We start from the raw sequence: 15,888 nt of genomic DNA, 5'->3' as shown, positions 1-15,888 counted from the left end.
GGCTACGTCTTACACTGGCGATTTGTATGACACTTTGTGTTAGTGTGCATGAAATTCTTGATATAGACGTTAGTTCTAAATTCTATCTTTTTGAACATTTTCACAGATCATGACAAATCAATTGAAATAGCTCAATATAAATACAATTCAATTGAAGTAACAATTAATATATTATCATTATTTATGGATAGTATTTTTATAATGTAGTTGATTTTTATCATTATTTGCATCGTTTTTATTATTAATTTCAACAATACTTAGACTTTTTGTACTTTCATTGTGTTCTAAAAAAGATACAATAGGCTAATGGTAACTTAAGTAAGAAATGAAAATGTTTGATTGAAAATCTAAGGTATCGCGTAAAATCCGCCTCGATTGTCGTTTTTTTTTGTATTTACTGAGTTTTCGATCATTAGACATATTATTTAAATTAATTGTTTCATTTAGAAATTCAATTATTGGTAGACATTTATTTTAAAATAATAATGAAAATTTACAAACGCCAAAATAATTACCAGGATTTAAAATAATTTTCGCTGGCGTGGAATGCGACTTGTGTTGGCACGCTAGCGCCCTCTCTTATTTAACATATATCTAGTGCGGCAGGGGGAATCGGTGGGAATTGCCGAAAATCTAAAGGAAAGGAGGAAATATGCACCATTCGCTGATTGATACATATTAGTACCCTTTGGGGTGGTGACAATGGGTCCTTGGGGTTCATCGGCACAAAAACTCATAAAAGAGTTATCCAGGCGTCTTTCCGATTTGTCAGGTGACCCAAGGTGTGGTACGTATATCTGTCAAATTATAAGTTTGGCCATGCAAAGAGGTAACGTTGCCAGCTTCATGGGCAACTTAACTGCCGACTGCGATCTCTACGATACTGTTTGTAATTAATTAATTTTAATAGATTTATTATTAAATTTAAATATCTGTAACTTATTTTTTTTATCTTAAAAATATTAGTATATTTATTAAGTACTCACTATTGAGCTGTACAATGATTCTACAAATTAACAATTCAAATAATAATCCAATTAAAACACTATTTCAACAACGCACAGTATATCTTTTCACTTAATACAGTCAATTTCACTGATAATATATACACAGCACTAATGTTGCACGTTTTATATAAAGTTTTCAACAACATGCTAGATACACCCAATATACTGAGCAAAATAACATTAAACATACCGAGATTAGGGCCAAGACGCAAACACAAACTTTTCTATCTACCCACCGTAAGAACTAACGTTAATATTTTGGAGACATCCGGGGCTGATCCATTGCGATAGCCTCATAGCATTTAAACTTAAGGTATTACAACTATAGTATTGTGATTCTTTAATTTATTTATATTTTTTTATTACCATATATATTTTTTTATTATCATATTTTTTATATACTGTATAAGTCTCTGTGTCTCTAAAAAAGTCTATATATAAGTGCCCAATAGAAATTATTCTCATTTATGTTGTGTGCACCTGTAATAGACTCGTACACTGGAACTATTTTTGTGCAATATTTAAGTTTAAAAGTGTATTGTGTATGTGTTGTTGACGCACATTTAAATAAATAAATAAATATGTAAATAGCTACAGATATACTGCTATAAGCATTTCGGTGACGCGAAATCACGAGATTTCACCCATCCAAAAAGTGTGTAACTATAAATATTTATATATATTTTTTATTATTATTTACTAATCGCGCCTTTATACTAATCAGTCATCAGCATGTCGGTGTCGCGATCACATAAGGTTTTCCCCTACCAAAAAGAGCACAATGCGGCTAAATAACTTTTAACTTCAAAAATATATTTAAATCAGTTTACTGAATGCATAGTGGTCTGTCTGTTTCATACCTCATTTAAAAATCAAATTTGAGGAAACAAAAATAATGAAGTAAGCAATGTAAAAAAATATTTAAAAGAAGACATGAAGAAGTTTCATTATTTATTCATATTATATGAACAAAGATAACACAAATACAAATTCCACATTGTAGGTACAATTCGCAGGACGAGAGTAAAATTTTAAGTTGCGCGCGCATCGATTTAACACAAAAGTAACAGGTTGAAGTTGGTTCCTAAAATTTTGTGACGTTTGCGTCATTTTTTATTTTTTTAGGGTTTCCTCGTCCATTATTAGGACAGAAAGAAAGAAGAAAGGGTTTAAGCCCATACAGCCGTATTCATTATTTATTAATTAACTGTCAAAACTTTTTCTGCAAGATTTTTATAAAATTGTTTTTTCTAAAAACGTAGAATAGAACGAGGAATAAATCATTTTAATGATTTTTGCTGCGTTAGGCCAAAGAAATATTCTTGCGTGCATACATAAGTACACACATACTTTTTTTTTTAGTATAGGACGCGTCGCGGTCGCGGTCTCGCGGTTGCAGGTTGTAAAGCTCCGCGAGGCTTCCGATACAGAAGCTGCAATGTATCATTTGAGGCTCTGAGCTGAGGGGGAGGAGGTTCGGGCCAGTAATTAGGAAGCAGTAATGTGCAAGTTATGCTACGGGATAGTTACAGCGAATGTTACCGAGTTAAGTGCACTTTATTGCACTTGTATGCAGTTCGCTCATGCGATGGACGTTTTATTTATTCGTGTCTGCACAGATTATGTATACGGCAACCTGTGATTATGTTCGTAATGGTAAGGATGAACGACTTATGGTTGAGTTCCCGTGACAGGATTCGTCGTGCTCGCTAAAATGACGCAGCTTGTGACGGCGCCATGGGGCAGGTCCTTCTCTTCCCTAAATTATGGTTGAAGAGGCGATGGCTGGTCCACGTGTCCTACGTGAACGTACACTACTTGTAGTGGCTAGATTTCCGTGTTACCGGAAAATCTGCTTCATGTTTTTAAAACGAAAGTTCTTTAAAATGTTATGTTACAGTTTCAGATATATATTTGTATATTCGGTTATAAAATGCTCGCACAATACCTTTATTTATTTGCAATGTGTGTGGTTTAATACATCTGTACTCAATAACTCTTGTGATTATTTATTAATTTACATAGTTTCTTTTCACATTGGATATTTACATTCAGACCAGGGTCGATAATTTTTGAATCCAAAAACAAAAATAGTAGGATGAAACCCATTAGAAATGGAATATTTTTGCCGCTACGAAATAACAGGTATGAATTCTCCTTGGAATGCCTTTTGATGGGTTTAAATTTCCAAAACATTTACCATTGTAATGTACATTTTTTTACACCATCGGAAAATAGAGATATCAACGAACAGAAAGCACACCAACTTTTTGAAAAAAGCTGATATTTTGAGGGATGAATTTTCGATTGAAAATAGGGGTCTTTTTCGATATTCGAGTCGAAATAAGGTGAAAAAATAAATATTTAAATTCAAATAAATTAAGATCTTTTTATCACCTACAACTTTGCATTTAACTTTTCCATAGGACTTGTAGTTTTGCCTGAAATCGAGATAAACAGTTTTTACCCGAAAATAACACCCTTCACTTCACGACCCCAGATCGCCAGTTTTTTTATTATTCATTTCATTTTTGTTATATTCTTTTCCTTTTCCAATTCTACTATTACTTTTTTTTTACTTTTTCCCATTTTCAAGGGCTTTAGCACTGGGCACAGCAACTTTGATGTTTAAGTATTTTGTTGCATCAATTTAAATATTACTTTATTGTAGTTAAGTATTTTGTTAAACGATGAAGCTATAAATGTTTATTTAAAAAAGTGGCAATGAGTTTCTTGTCATGTCACACTGTGGTAAATGTAAAAAGACAAGAAATGTTTTGATTAATGGTTTTTTCCTTGAATTGGAGAGCAATTCCGGCTATCGTCAATATGTACGTTGGTTGAATTAATGGCTAGTCTTAATGGTAGTTTTGGAAACGCAAGGCCTTAAAAATAACTTATTTATAATATTAACAATAGTTTAATATAGAGTTCCCCAAGACGACGTGAATACCACGGAATAAGTTAAACAATGGATGTGATGATGTTGCGGACCTCGCTCGACTGTGACACGCGATCGATATCTGCATGCCACTTCCATTAATTGTGTTTTGTATTCCGTGGTTCACCACGTCCAATGAATATGTTGACGTAAAGAATATAGAAAGTGAAAGTTTGTCAGGATCTTAGCATATCGGTACTTAGTCTCTGGTAAAGACGTGTGGCGTTTACTTGCGCTGATTCACAGTGCGTTGCTCAAGGATTCTTTTTTCGACGAATAATTAAACATTAATATCAACTTCCTTTTTTTATGAAAATGAGGGACGAGACGAGCAGGACGTTCAGCTGATGGTAATTGATACGCCCTGCCCATTACAATGCAGTGCCGCTCAGGATTTTTGAAAAACCCCAAAAATTTTGTGTGGCACTACAACTTCGCTCGTCACCTTGAGACATAAGATGTTAAGTCTTATTTGTCCAGTAATTTCACTAGCTACGGCGCACGTTAGACCGAAACACAGTAATGCTTACACAAGCTTGTGGTACCCATAATCTAGCTGGCATCCTGTGCAATGGAGCTTCCCAAGGAGCCGTCCTTACGCGACGTATTGACTTGGAAACTTAACGCTCTTGGAATTCCTCAAGTATTGCGACAGAGCGTCGGCGGTGGCACAAGGTATGCCAGAACTAAGGAAACAGCGCTGGGAAAACAACCGTGGGCCAAACAAATTCAGAGCCGCTTCTCAAAGCCTTTAATGAAAATACTCGGAGAAGTTACTTAAACAGACGCCAGATGAGAGACTGAGCGGCCATCGCAGACTACACATCTACATACTGGAGGGCTCAACGGGCCTCTTAGATGTAGACAGGATGCGACACGTACACACAGTGATCCAGCAGCTGAGAACTCCCGAAGGATTATCCGTTAATAATAATAATTGTAAATACACTTTAATGTTGTAGTAATGGAAACACTAATAAGCCAAGCGTACAACATTTTATTGTACAGCTACAAAGTGTTACAACTAAGCAAGAAAAACAAAATTTCAGAGTGACGCATTGACACTTATACTTCTACGTTCTAACCATAGATATAACCAGACAGTCAGACAGACATCTTCCCCCTTTTGACCAAGAGATGAAACAGTGACTGGTCAAACTTAGAGTTGGTCTGGGAGATGATATGCTCAGATCTCTAAGATGCAAAGATTAACATGGATGGGAAAATGATGATACAAGAGACCCGAAGATCTTCGCAATTTTCGTGGGGATAATTTGCCTGCAATAATATATATAATATAGATATTTGGCTGGTGGTGATAATTCAACTGGGCGTCCACCAATTTAGTTTATACTCCTACTCCATACAGAAAGAGGAGAGATATAATGATGTTCTAGCAATCAGGGAAATCGTATCTTCCAATCCAAATGCATATAACCTAGTTAACTCGACCACACCGTCCGTCAATCTCCATATTATCTATATTTGGTTCAAAAGCCATTATACTCCATTACAATGCGTCTGGAGCACATCTAATAGTCAATAAATATCCACAGACACCACATAGGAAAACAATCAAGCCGGACGTCAGTTCAAGTCTCGGACGTAAATCGCAGCTTGTGTCCCGTAAGCTGTGTGAACTCATAATTTGTTTTGAACGTTCAAGAGTGATTGAACTATACAACTGATTAGTTTTCCAATCTATTGCGAAAGTAACGCGCTTCTCATTAAACGACTGTGAATAATGATTGATATTCGTTACAGCGATGACTCTTTGTGGAAATTATTGTAACTGTTGTATTTACGCAGCGCAATGTATTACAACATGTGAAAAATACAACGGATATGGCACTTGATTCATCATTCGTGTCAATTAATAATCGTTCAAATCTGCGCTTGAGTTTGAAAGGTGGTTTTCAATTGAGGTCAGAGTTTGATTTATCTCGGTAATGGTTCATTTTTAATAAAACCTGAATTTCTGTTAAGTAAAGGTCTGTTACTTGTGCCTATTCCTCTACGGGGCAGGCGTGATTCGACGTTAGACATATGTCTTTTGCTATTCAGCAAATGTTCCCAGTCTCTTGCTGTAGATGCTTTTACTCATTCACTGAGAAGGCTTAGGAAAATAGAATATTATGTAATTTAATCGAGACGTAGGTTACGTCTCGATTAAATTACTTCAAAATAAACCTATTATCAAGATTGATAAACATAGAAAGGTGTATACATTGATAGCACACTTAATGCCTATCGAATGATACCAATAGGTACCAAAAATAACGGTAAATTGCTTTTATAACAGAAATTATCTTAATATATGATTATGCTATAGTTTATAATGAAGACTAACCCACTTTGGTTGGCTGATACGGCTACCAATTTATACATAAAATAAATAAGTTTCTCGTTTATATGTAAATTTATTTTGTTCGTATGATCATCGTTTTCAAACCTTACTCTTCGCCGAGTCGCAACAAAGGCTGACATACTGATCTGTGTGTTGTTAAGCGTAAACAATAAAAACTGAACTCTTCTTAAAATAATATACAAGTAAATATAATTTACTATTGATCATTATTAACTCATGTAGGTTGTAGATGTGCCCCATTCTAACAGTATACGCCATATAGCTTTTTGTGGTATACAATGTGGATTCGGGCATTACAATTTTTAGAAAACCGATTATGATTCTATTGACTAGTACTTGATGGGAAATGATTGGGATAAGATATTGAAACCTAGATAATATAGATGAAATGGTTAAAGTATTCTACTAGATTTTACAGGTTGCAATCACAGATTATGTTCCATTAAAAGAAGTTAAGAGTACTAGGTACCCTTCATGGATTTTTGTTATAGTTCTATAAGAATTAAAGAAAAACACGAAATACTAAATCGATTTAAAAATATAATAATCCCAATGGGTCAAATAGAACAAAGAATACTTAGTAATCGTTGTAATAAATTACGCGTGATTTTAATGACGATCTGGAAAAGCAAATTCACAAAAATCCGAAAGCATTTTGGACGTTCCTAAAGACTAAAGAGTAAACGTAGTAATTTTAACTCATATCCAGCTATGAGTAACGGAGTTACAACCTCAACTAGCGGAGTTGAAATTTGTAATATGTTCTCTCGTTATTTTACTTCGGTATATGCTGATTCAAATAAATATTAAATACAAAAAATTCTCTATCTAGATGTTAGTACAAATATTGCAAACATTGAAATAAAACAGATCGACATCTTTAAAAGCTAAAAGGTCTCGATGTTGCAAAACGTGCGGATCTGACAGTGTGCCATGCATTCATAAAAAATAGTGCAACTAGCCTAACATGTTTCCTAGCCTTCCAATGCATTTCAATCTTTTGTTGATAGCATGGATTTTTGCCTTGTAGGTTCACCACTACTTATTTGGTTAGTTTCACTTCTTCATTATCAGAAGCTATTGAATCGGAGAAGCAGGTAGATACCATAAATAGTTTTAGCTCTTCAATCAATTTTGTATCGTCAGGTATAGGGATCCGCAGGGATCGAACCTTGGCCCAATTTTGTTTAATATATTTGTAAATGAAATTGTTTCTTGTTTTGAATACTCCACACCATATTCATATGCCGATGACTTAATAAGAATAACGAAAACAATTTCTTTAACAAGTTATTCGATTCTATTACAGAACGACCAACATAAACTTACCAATTTGTGTGAATCTAATGGCATGCAAGTGTTACAATTTATAAGACCATCCTCACAATTTGGTTTTGCATCGATGTTGAAAGGATCTGAGTGTTTTTTTAAAAAATGTCCTCGTAACACCAGGCAACGCTAAAAAGGTATTGTTTAATGGGCAAATATAAAAACATGCTCTCTGATATTTTCTCGCCCCTTCCAAAAAAGCCACGCAGTAGTACAATAAAATTACGTTATACAAGCATCAACACGATACGACACAATCCTGTTGAAAGTGTGATAGAGCGGGCTCATATCAATTTTACTTTGTCCGCACCTGCTCGTGTTACATATTCGCGACACGATCTAGGACATGCGTGCGAATCCGTCGGTATTGGCTTCTTTTCTTAAGCCGGAACTTTCTTGAGAATAAGTTACTTTCGTAATAAACATTAACTATAACGGAAGCTGACTTAAGTCCTTCTAGTAAATTCGATATAATATTGTAGATTATCTTAATAAATAACAACATTTGAGTAGTTAATGTTGAATAAAATGTTAAAGAACAGAACTTACTTTTGTTTTGTATGATTGACCTCGCCTTGATGGAGTTTTCACTTCTGTCATGTAGTTTCGAGCCCACTTGGTTTTCTTATGGAAGTGGAGGACAAATGAGCGAAGCCGGAGTCCTAAGTGGTGGTATGCCATTTTTAAGGTTCCCGTGTCGTACGTACCCTCGAAACACCGCTCAAGAAAGTCCATTCTATTTTATATATACTATGCTCGTCTGCCCCCATTTTCCATTAAAAATATGAGCTTCTACTAGGTACTACTACTATAAGGTAACATGGTATAGTTTGCTTATAATTATAAGGTGCTCTTGTGCTAACCTTGGCTTAAGGCTTGCAAACTTATGAAATTGAAATACAAACTTAGTCTCATTTTTAAGTTCTTTTACAATTCTCAATTAAGTAATGAGACGTTATTAAATATTCGCTAAAATAATAATAATAATAATCGTTATAATTCGCTATAATCCTTAAAGGAGTTTTTGATTTGCTTTTCTTAATAACTAAAACTTCGGTGACTTTGTAAACAATAATAGGTATATTTTTGTAAATTATTAGTTCCGTGCAAATGATTCTGTTTCGGTACTATTTTAATTTTATTCATAAACCAATAAACAAGTAGCTTATGTTTAGTGTAAGCAATATTATATTTGGGTTAAAAAAAAACTACGATCGACCGTTAGATTTTTTGCCTCGGTGAAGATTACTAAAATGAAATATTGGTAGCATCTATTTAGCGATACTATAAAATATTTGGTCTGAAATTAACTTTGACGGCGTTTACATATTTTTATGGCATGCCATAAAATGGAAATTAGATTCAGCAATACTTCATGAAACACAATTTGGTGAGCATTAATTCGTTTTGGCGGGTACTTTGAAAATATTGGAAGTAGTGTAAAAGTAGTTTTGGTAGGTATTGTAGTGTGTGAGTCCACCCTCACACTTGGGATCGTTATATGACATTCAAACGATTACGTTGTCTTGATACTTCTTTATTTAACTGATTCTAAATAATACTGTTATATAGAAGATTATTATTATTTATATCTTAGTCTGAAGACCGACCGTTTTCACTTCTCATCATTTCTATTCTGTCCTGTCTATCTCGATTGTTTCCTTAATCGCGTCAATAAAATCTAATTTTTAAGCTTTACGGCCAACATTATAACATTGTGTTCTTATGTCTTATGTTTATCAAGAATCCCTTGTATTTAATAAATAAATAAATAATCATTGTATTTTGTGATAGAAATAAAAATATGAGATACCAATCAATTGAAAAACCGTTGTGAAAGACAGGAAAATGCGCTTTAGTTTTACGAGTAAAGTGCACGTCCCGATGGCAGTTAAGGTATTTTATCAGAGTATGGTTAGGGATAGATATTAAAGAGGCGGATGTTTACCATCGTCGGCTAACTAACAGAATTAATTAGCTGCACTCACCATACAATAATTCCTCGTTAATTTGAACATGAAGGAGTTGCATCGCGAACTATTTCTACGTTTAATATGCGGAGGCCAATTACGTTGCAAGGCGTTTCTTATTCTGGGACACGTCATGCTCAGGCTGAATGGTTACTTACGCTATCGAAACTATTGTAGAAACCTATGATCATTTATGTGTCTAGATTCGAGTCTCTTTCTATTAGACAACTGATAAAAACAGACCAGGAATATTATTTTAGTGTGCGTGACAAGCTACGTCTTACACTAGCGATTGTGTTAGTGTGCGTGCTTTGCTCAAAATAGAGATAAGTTTTAAACTTAATTGGGTCTAAACTTAGTATCCCATAGCACGAATTATGAGGTAAAAATTATTGTAATTGATAGAGTTTGAATTAATGCTACCACTATTATTACAAGGTAATGCACCATTCCAGAGAAAAAGCATTATAAATATCATAACCTAACCTCAAATTATGATATTTTTAAGGATTGTGACATTTTTATGGGGAGGAAAGAAAGGGAAACGCCTAGAATTCGTATCGCCGGCCACTGCCGCGGCCCGCTACACTCGGCTCATGCATTGTTTTAACTGTTCTAACATAAGCTAACCTAACCAATTTTAATAAATTGTAGTTGATAGAGCTTTGGGGATTGATGAATATGAACAATGAACCCTTTTATAAATGTTTTCCTTTTATCTAAAAATAATTATTGATGAAACCGTCTAATCTGTCACACTATTTTTTACATTTCATTTCACTGTTTTTCATACAATTTATGGCTGTATGTGCTTGAACCCTTTGCCTGTCCTAATAGGTTACGAACAAACCAATATCATTTCATGACAGTTTTCAGTCTCCCGCCGCGATATCAGCGCTCATGTAGTGTTTATTTACGTGATTTACCTGTTTTAGGTTAGAATTTATTTGTTCTTTTCTTGAAAACGGTGTATTACCTTGTAATAAGAGTGGTATCATTATAATCGTGGACTAAAGCTCTATCAACTACAATATTTTTTATCTCCAAATTCGTGCTACGGGATACTAAGTCCGACCCCTTAATTGTATTCGACATTTTCATTCTACGTCTATCTAGACATATAAATGATCTAGGTAGAAACAATGCGGACATTTCAGACTGAGTTCCCAAGAAGAGATTGTTGTCTTAGTAGCAGAATATTATTTAGTGAGTCTACAATATAATTTGTTTTGTTCAATTGAATCTTTCGTGTATACATACATGGTTTTTTTTGTAATTTTTATGTTATTTAGTGAGTCTACAATATAATTTGTTTTGTTCAATTTAATCTTTCGTGTATTTTTTATGTGCTTCCTTGAAATTGGTTTGTAATTGTAAAGGCTCAAACCATTTAACAATAATTTTAAGTAATAAGCTAACAGGGTAAGTGAGACGTGTATAATGATTATGATTTTAACGTCGAGAAATATTCTAATTGTTGTTTTTGAAAAAAAAAAACATTTTTGTTCAAAATCTTACCTAAAATAATCTCTCCACAAAACTGTGAATGACCACATGAGTGAATTTTTATAAATGTATATGTGTGCTTCTAAATGAAACTGTATGAAACTTCATTGTTAACATCCAAATCACATAATAATTTAAAGATCTTTACGCGCGATTGAAGTAAAACTTAATAATAAACAACTTTAGGAATATATAACAGACGCATTAATATATAACGTTAAATTTACATTAAATAAAGCAGTGTTACCAACTTAGCACTCACGTTTTACTGAAGAGCTAGGAGCATTGTTAGATATTTTGCGATTTTTTTTTTCTCGGATAAGCTGACGACGATATAACTTCATCTTTTGAGCAAAGTTGGCATTTTCTCTACCTTAAATAAAAAAATGCTGTTATTAATATATAATATAATTAATTTTAAGTGAGATTTCATATATTTTACAAAGAATGATATAATGTTATATTTTGATAATATTATTCATCAGAATATAAACACTTACACTTTTTACAGGTCAGGTCATTATTAGGTTCTTGATTTTCTCTTTTATTCTTTTTTATTGATGAAAGAGTAAAATGTTCCTGGGATTCTGCCATTTTATTTGACTGATTATTATTCTATTTGAAATATTTTTTAAAACCATTAAATTATAACGGCTTAAAAAATATTTCAATTGACTTTTGTACTGAGCGTTACTTCCGTCAGAAAAAAATTCTGAGTTACCTCCAAGTTGCGCCTAAAGAAGTTTTACTTCAAAAACCTTTCAATGAATAGGTCAGTCCATTTTATTCTTTGGCGACCTCTTGACCTTACTTTATGTCGTGGGATCCATTCCATGATTTTCTTCGTCCGTCTATCGCTCTGCATCATTCATATGTAACCAGCTCAGTTCAACTTCAGACTCCTCAATCATTCAACAAGATCCGTAACCATTGTCCTATTCCTAATCTCCTGATTACATATTCTATGATAAAGGCTTACCCCCAACATAATCCTTTCCTATCTACGTTGACATATGGCTAATTTATCCTCTTTTTTTAGCGACCAGGCTTGACAGCCATAGGTCAAACACGCGTGTATCGTTATGTCGAAGAGCTTTCTTTTTCCTATTCAATTATTCTTATAAAATGACGACAATCTGGATCTTCTTGTTGAATAATTAATATTTAATGCACGTAAAGTAAAAATGTTGGCATATAATATGCAGTGTAAAGATTTATGTCAAGTTTATTGCAAGTTATCTGTATGAGGTATCCGCTCTCAGGGGATCATTCCACTTAATGCCCATCAACGTCATTATTAATGTGCACGTTGCGTTTTAAAATCAATTCATTCGAATAAGTTGTGTTTTTCTTTTTTTTTTCAGGTAAGTGGCGCGGGCGGTAGGATCGGTATAACCTGTCGAAAGTGAATGCTCAATCAGCATTTGCATTGCAGTAAGTTATAAGTCTGCGACACACTTACTGTGCGGGAGAAAGTGTTCGCTTTACTTCAATGTACGACACGTCTGCGACTTTAAGAATCCAAAGCGAGCTTTTGCAAGTTTTCTTTTTTGGATTTCATAAACCGTATTTGTGCATACGTCTCAACAATACTTGTAGCCTCTTCTGTCTGTGAACGCAAAGCCAAAACTACGAAGCAACAGTTAAGATTATGTTGTAACGTGGTGAGGGGAGGTAGATGTAAGGGGCTAGTAACATTATAAATAAAATTACAGCTATTAAGCTTATATAAACGACACGTTTAAGGTTTTAATATATTAGGTACATTTTGTAGGGAGAAAACTTTGGGGAATAACATTGTTTGTCTCTAAATACCCTTCTGGAGCCACCGTCGCCACTGCAATGAAGTGATCATTTTTTATAGCATTATGTGGGTGGTCGGGCAATCCACATTTTACAAATAAATATATCTTTTAAATTCATGTTATTATTTTATAGCTTTCTTTTGCTACTTATCTCCTTATTTATATACTCCTGCGGCGCAGCGACCCAAAAGAGGTACTTGGCCGACACAAAAGTCCTGTACTTCATTCGGTCCTGTGAAACTTCACCCCAATTTATACCTTTCATCTCGCAAATAGGAAAGAATTATGAAATGAAACCGACATGCTTCCAATTAAATAGCTCCAATACCTCCATTTATTTAAATTACAAACGCAATATCTTAAATTTAACGACACTATTTATGAATGATACGCTAAGTGTAGTTAATATAACGACACAACTGTTACAGTATTTCGTGTACAGATATGTAAATATATACTAGCCATATGACATAAATGAAATAAAATATTGTTTATCATGATTTTGTCACTAATATTTCATAACATCAATAATTATTTCGTAAAATATGCTCCCTGTTATAATGAAATTGTTTCACAGCAGAAGTGTCATATCATAGAAAATATCTCCATACAAAACTAATATTGGAAATTAAAATAATTATGAGTCTCAATTGAAACAAAAACTATCCTATCTCTCAAGTTGGTCTTTACTGCACTCCATGAATTAATCGCCATTAAAATCCGCTCATTAGTTTAGTAGTTCGCTGGAAACAAACATCAGGACAATGGGTTTATATATTTTAAGATATATAGGTTTGTATAGATACAAACAATCATTTTGTATGCGAGTATTCCATTCACTTAAGTTCGTGACTTTATGATGGGAATAACTTACGTCCGACTCTAATTTCAGACTCAAAGAACATCTAAGATGTCCATCCATATTGTTATAACGGTAAAATACCTTTAAATATTAACACCAACACTGTTTGTTTAATACTTGCAAGTTTTGCTAGAGTTAATGTGAGTAAGTGACGTTAAACATTTTACGCAAGTTCTACTCTCTCTTTTCAGTTCTCAAATCGCTACGACTGTGTATGCAGCGCCTCTTTGATCAACTTAAAATTTAAAAGTTATTTTTGCATTGCGGTCACAAATGACATTGATGGATTGATGACATGAATGGCAAGGCTACCTACATTTTATCATTTAACACCATTTTGAAAAAGCTTGAGTTTTAATTCTCATTAACATCTTCTGAAGAAGAAAGAAGAAGTTAATGAGAAATTAATTGGCGCTCTTGAAAATTAATATTAACACATACATTATTTTATAAATAAAAAAAACAAGAGTTTGAGTAGTAGTTTGAGAGTTAATAGTAACCCAATCACTTAAAGCGCAGTAGAAGAGAACTGTTTGTGTGGCAGTGAAAACCGACATAAATAGGCATTATCTTACAGAAGCTATATCTTGTACGGGTCCTTCGTGCGCGAGTACTACTCACTCACACGTCACACATCACACTCGAGCCCGGCAGTCGGGCCGTATGAACTATTATATATGAACTAGTGCTTCAAGCGAACACCTCGCAGTACAACCTGCTTGATGATCGTCCGGTTATGATCGAGTGCCAATTTTGGTTTCATACAAACTTCTACGCAGTATAATTTGATGCGCATCAGTCATGAGGCAGCATACCAAGGAGTTATTAGTTAACAATTAATAAGTACTGGGTGGAGGTACATACACAGACTTCAAGCTCTCTCGCAATGTGATACTCGGATGCCCAAGGCTACGTAAAATAACTCATGGGAGTACGTGTCACGCTCCTATTAACAAGCCTCGGTTTAATATACCTGTCATCGACAGCCGTTTCAGGTATTGTATGTGGCAGAAGAGCATTATTCTAGAGCGCTGCATACCGGCACAAAAACCTGGAGTCACCGGGGGCTCTCACCGAGGTCGTGGCTGACATCAGACATTTGATATACGATTTTGAGGAGTTGGGATAGCACGACTAGCTGACCAGACCATCACGCAAAACAAGAGAATAGCCAGTGATTACCTGTAGGTAGCTATCCAGCTTATATCAAGCTCATACAAATCTTTAACATTATTATATATAAATATAATTGAAATAAAATTACAGGTAAATGGGTTTATACTGAAGATAGGATGGGGTTTTCTCATATCTGTTAATTTGGTTGCAATTGCAACAGTGAAATTTCCGTCAAAAATAAAAAAGTTAATATTAATAAATACAGTATAATTGTGCATATTGAATTGCATCAATAGTTCATTCAATAAAAATATGTTAATATGATGTTTTAACCAGAGTTTAACTATGACGTCATGTGTCAAGGCTCACACAGAACACGTCATATATCAACCGACGGCGACACCTCAATCGACGCGGTGTCATTATTGAAACGCGACGTCATTCACCTTGCATGCACTAACCGCGGCTGCGCCGTGTCCTGTTGCCGTATTTTGTATTTTTCTTTTTTTATTCTCAATATTTATATCAATTCTGAGTGATATTTTTTTTGAAAACCATGTATTCTTTGTTTCTTTAATACATTACAGAAATTCAAATTCAAAATAGGATATAAAATAACTTATTGAAAGGCAAAAACTACCACGCTTTCCAAAAGGTATGCCTCAGACCTGAGAAGAACGGGCGCAACAAACTCAGCGGGCTTCTTTTTTTTAAATATAAAAATATGGTTACAATGTAAAATCGTACAACAAAATTTATTATTTGATAGCCTGTGGGCGGTCGCTCAGTGTTATCATTAAGGAAGCCATTTATTTTATAGGAACATTTACACAAAGGTTTTTTAACAATTCTTTTGAATTTCGTAATACATTTGTTTTGAACATTATGTGGGGCGTTGTACATAGGCTTAGCCATAGTAAATGTAGAGATATCAGTAATTAATTCAGCCCCCGCGGTCTCAATCGTCTAGGATAAATTAGTCGT

At 34.1% G+C, this 15,888-nt stretch overlaps 1 protein-coding gene across 2 annotated transcripts in view; it reads left to right on the top strand.

Annotated features, from left to right (window-relative positions):
- LOC126965681 (autophagy-related protein 16-1) overlaps nucleotides 1-15,888 on the top strand; it is a 222,834-nt gene that overhangs the window by 100,648 nt on the left and 106,298 nt on the right. Inside the window, exon 10 of one of the 2 annotated variants that reach the window (XM_050809409.1) lies at nucleotides 12,486-12,751. The exons of the other annotated variant lie outside the window; for it this stretch is intronic. Coding sequence (XP_050665366.1) covers nucleotides 12,486-12,530 — 45 coding nt within the window. The 3' untranslated portion in view covers nucleotides 12,531-12,751. Of the gene's footprint in view, nucleotides 1-12,485; nucleotides 12,752-15,888 lie in introns of those variants that run through there. 2 annotated transcript variants of the gene reach the window in all.

This window comes from Leptidea sinapis, chromosome 8, assembly GCF_905404315.1.
Source record: "Leptidea sinapis chromosome 8, ilLepSina1.1, whole genome shotgun sequence".
In the NCBI taxonomy this organism is placed as follows: Eukaryota; Metazoa; Arthropoda; class Insecta; order Lepidoptera; family Pieridae; genus Leptidea; species Leptidea sinapis.
This window is presented reverse-complemented; position numbering and strand designations above follow the sequence as displayed.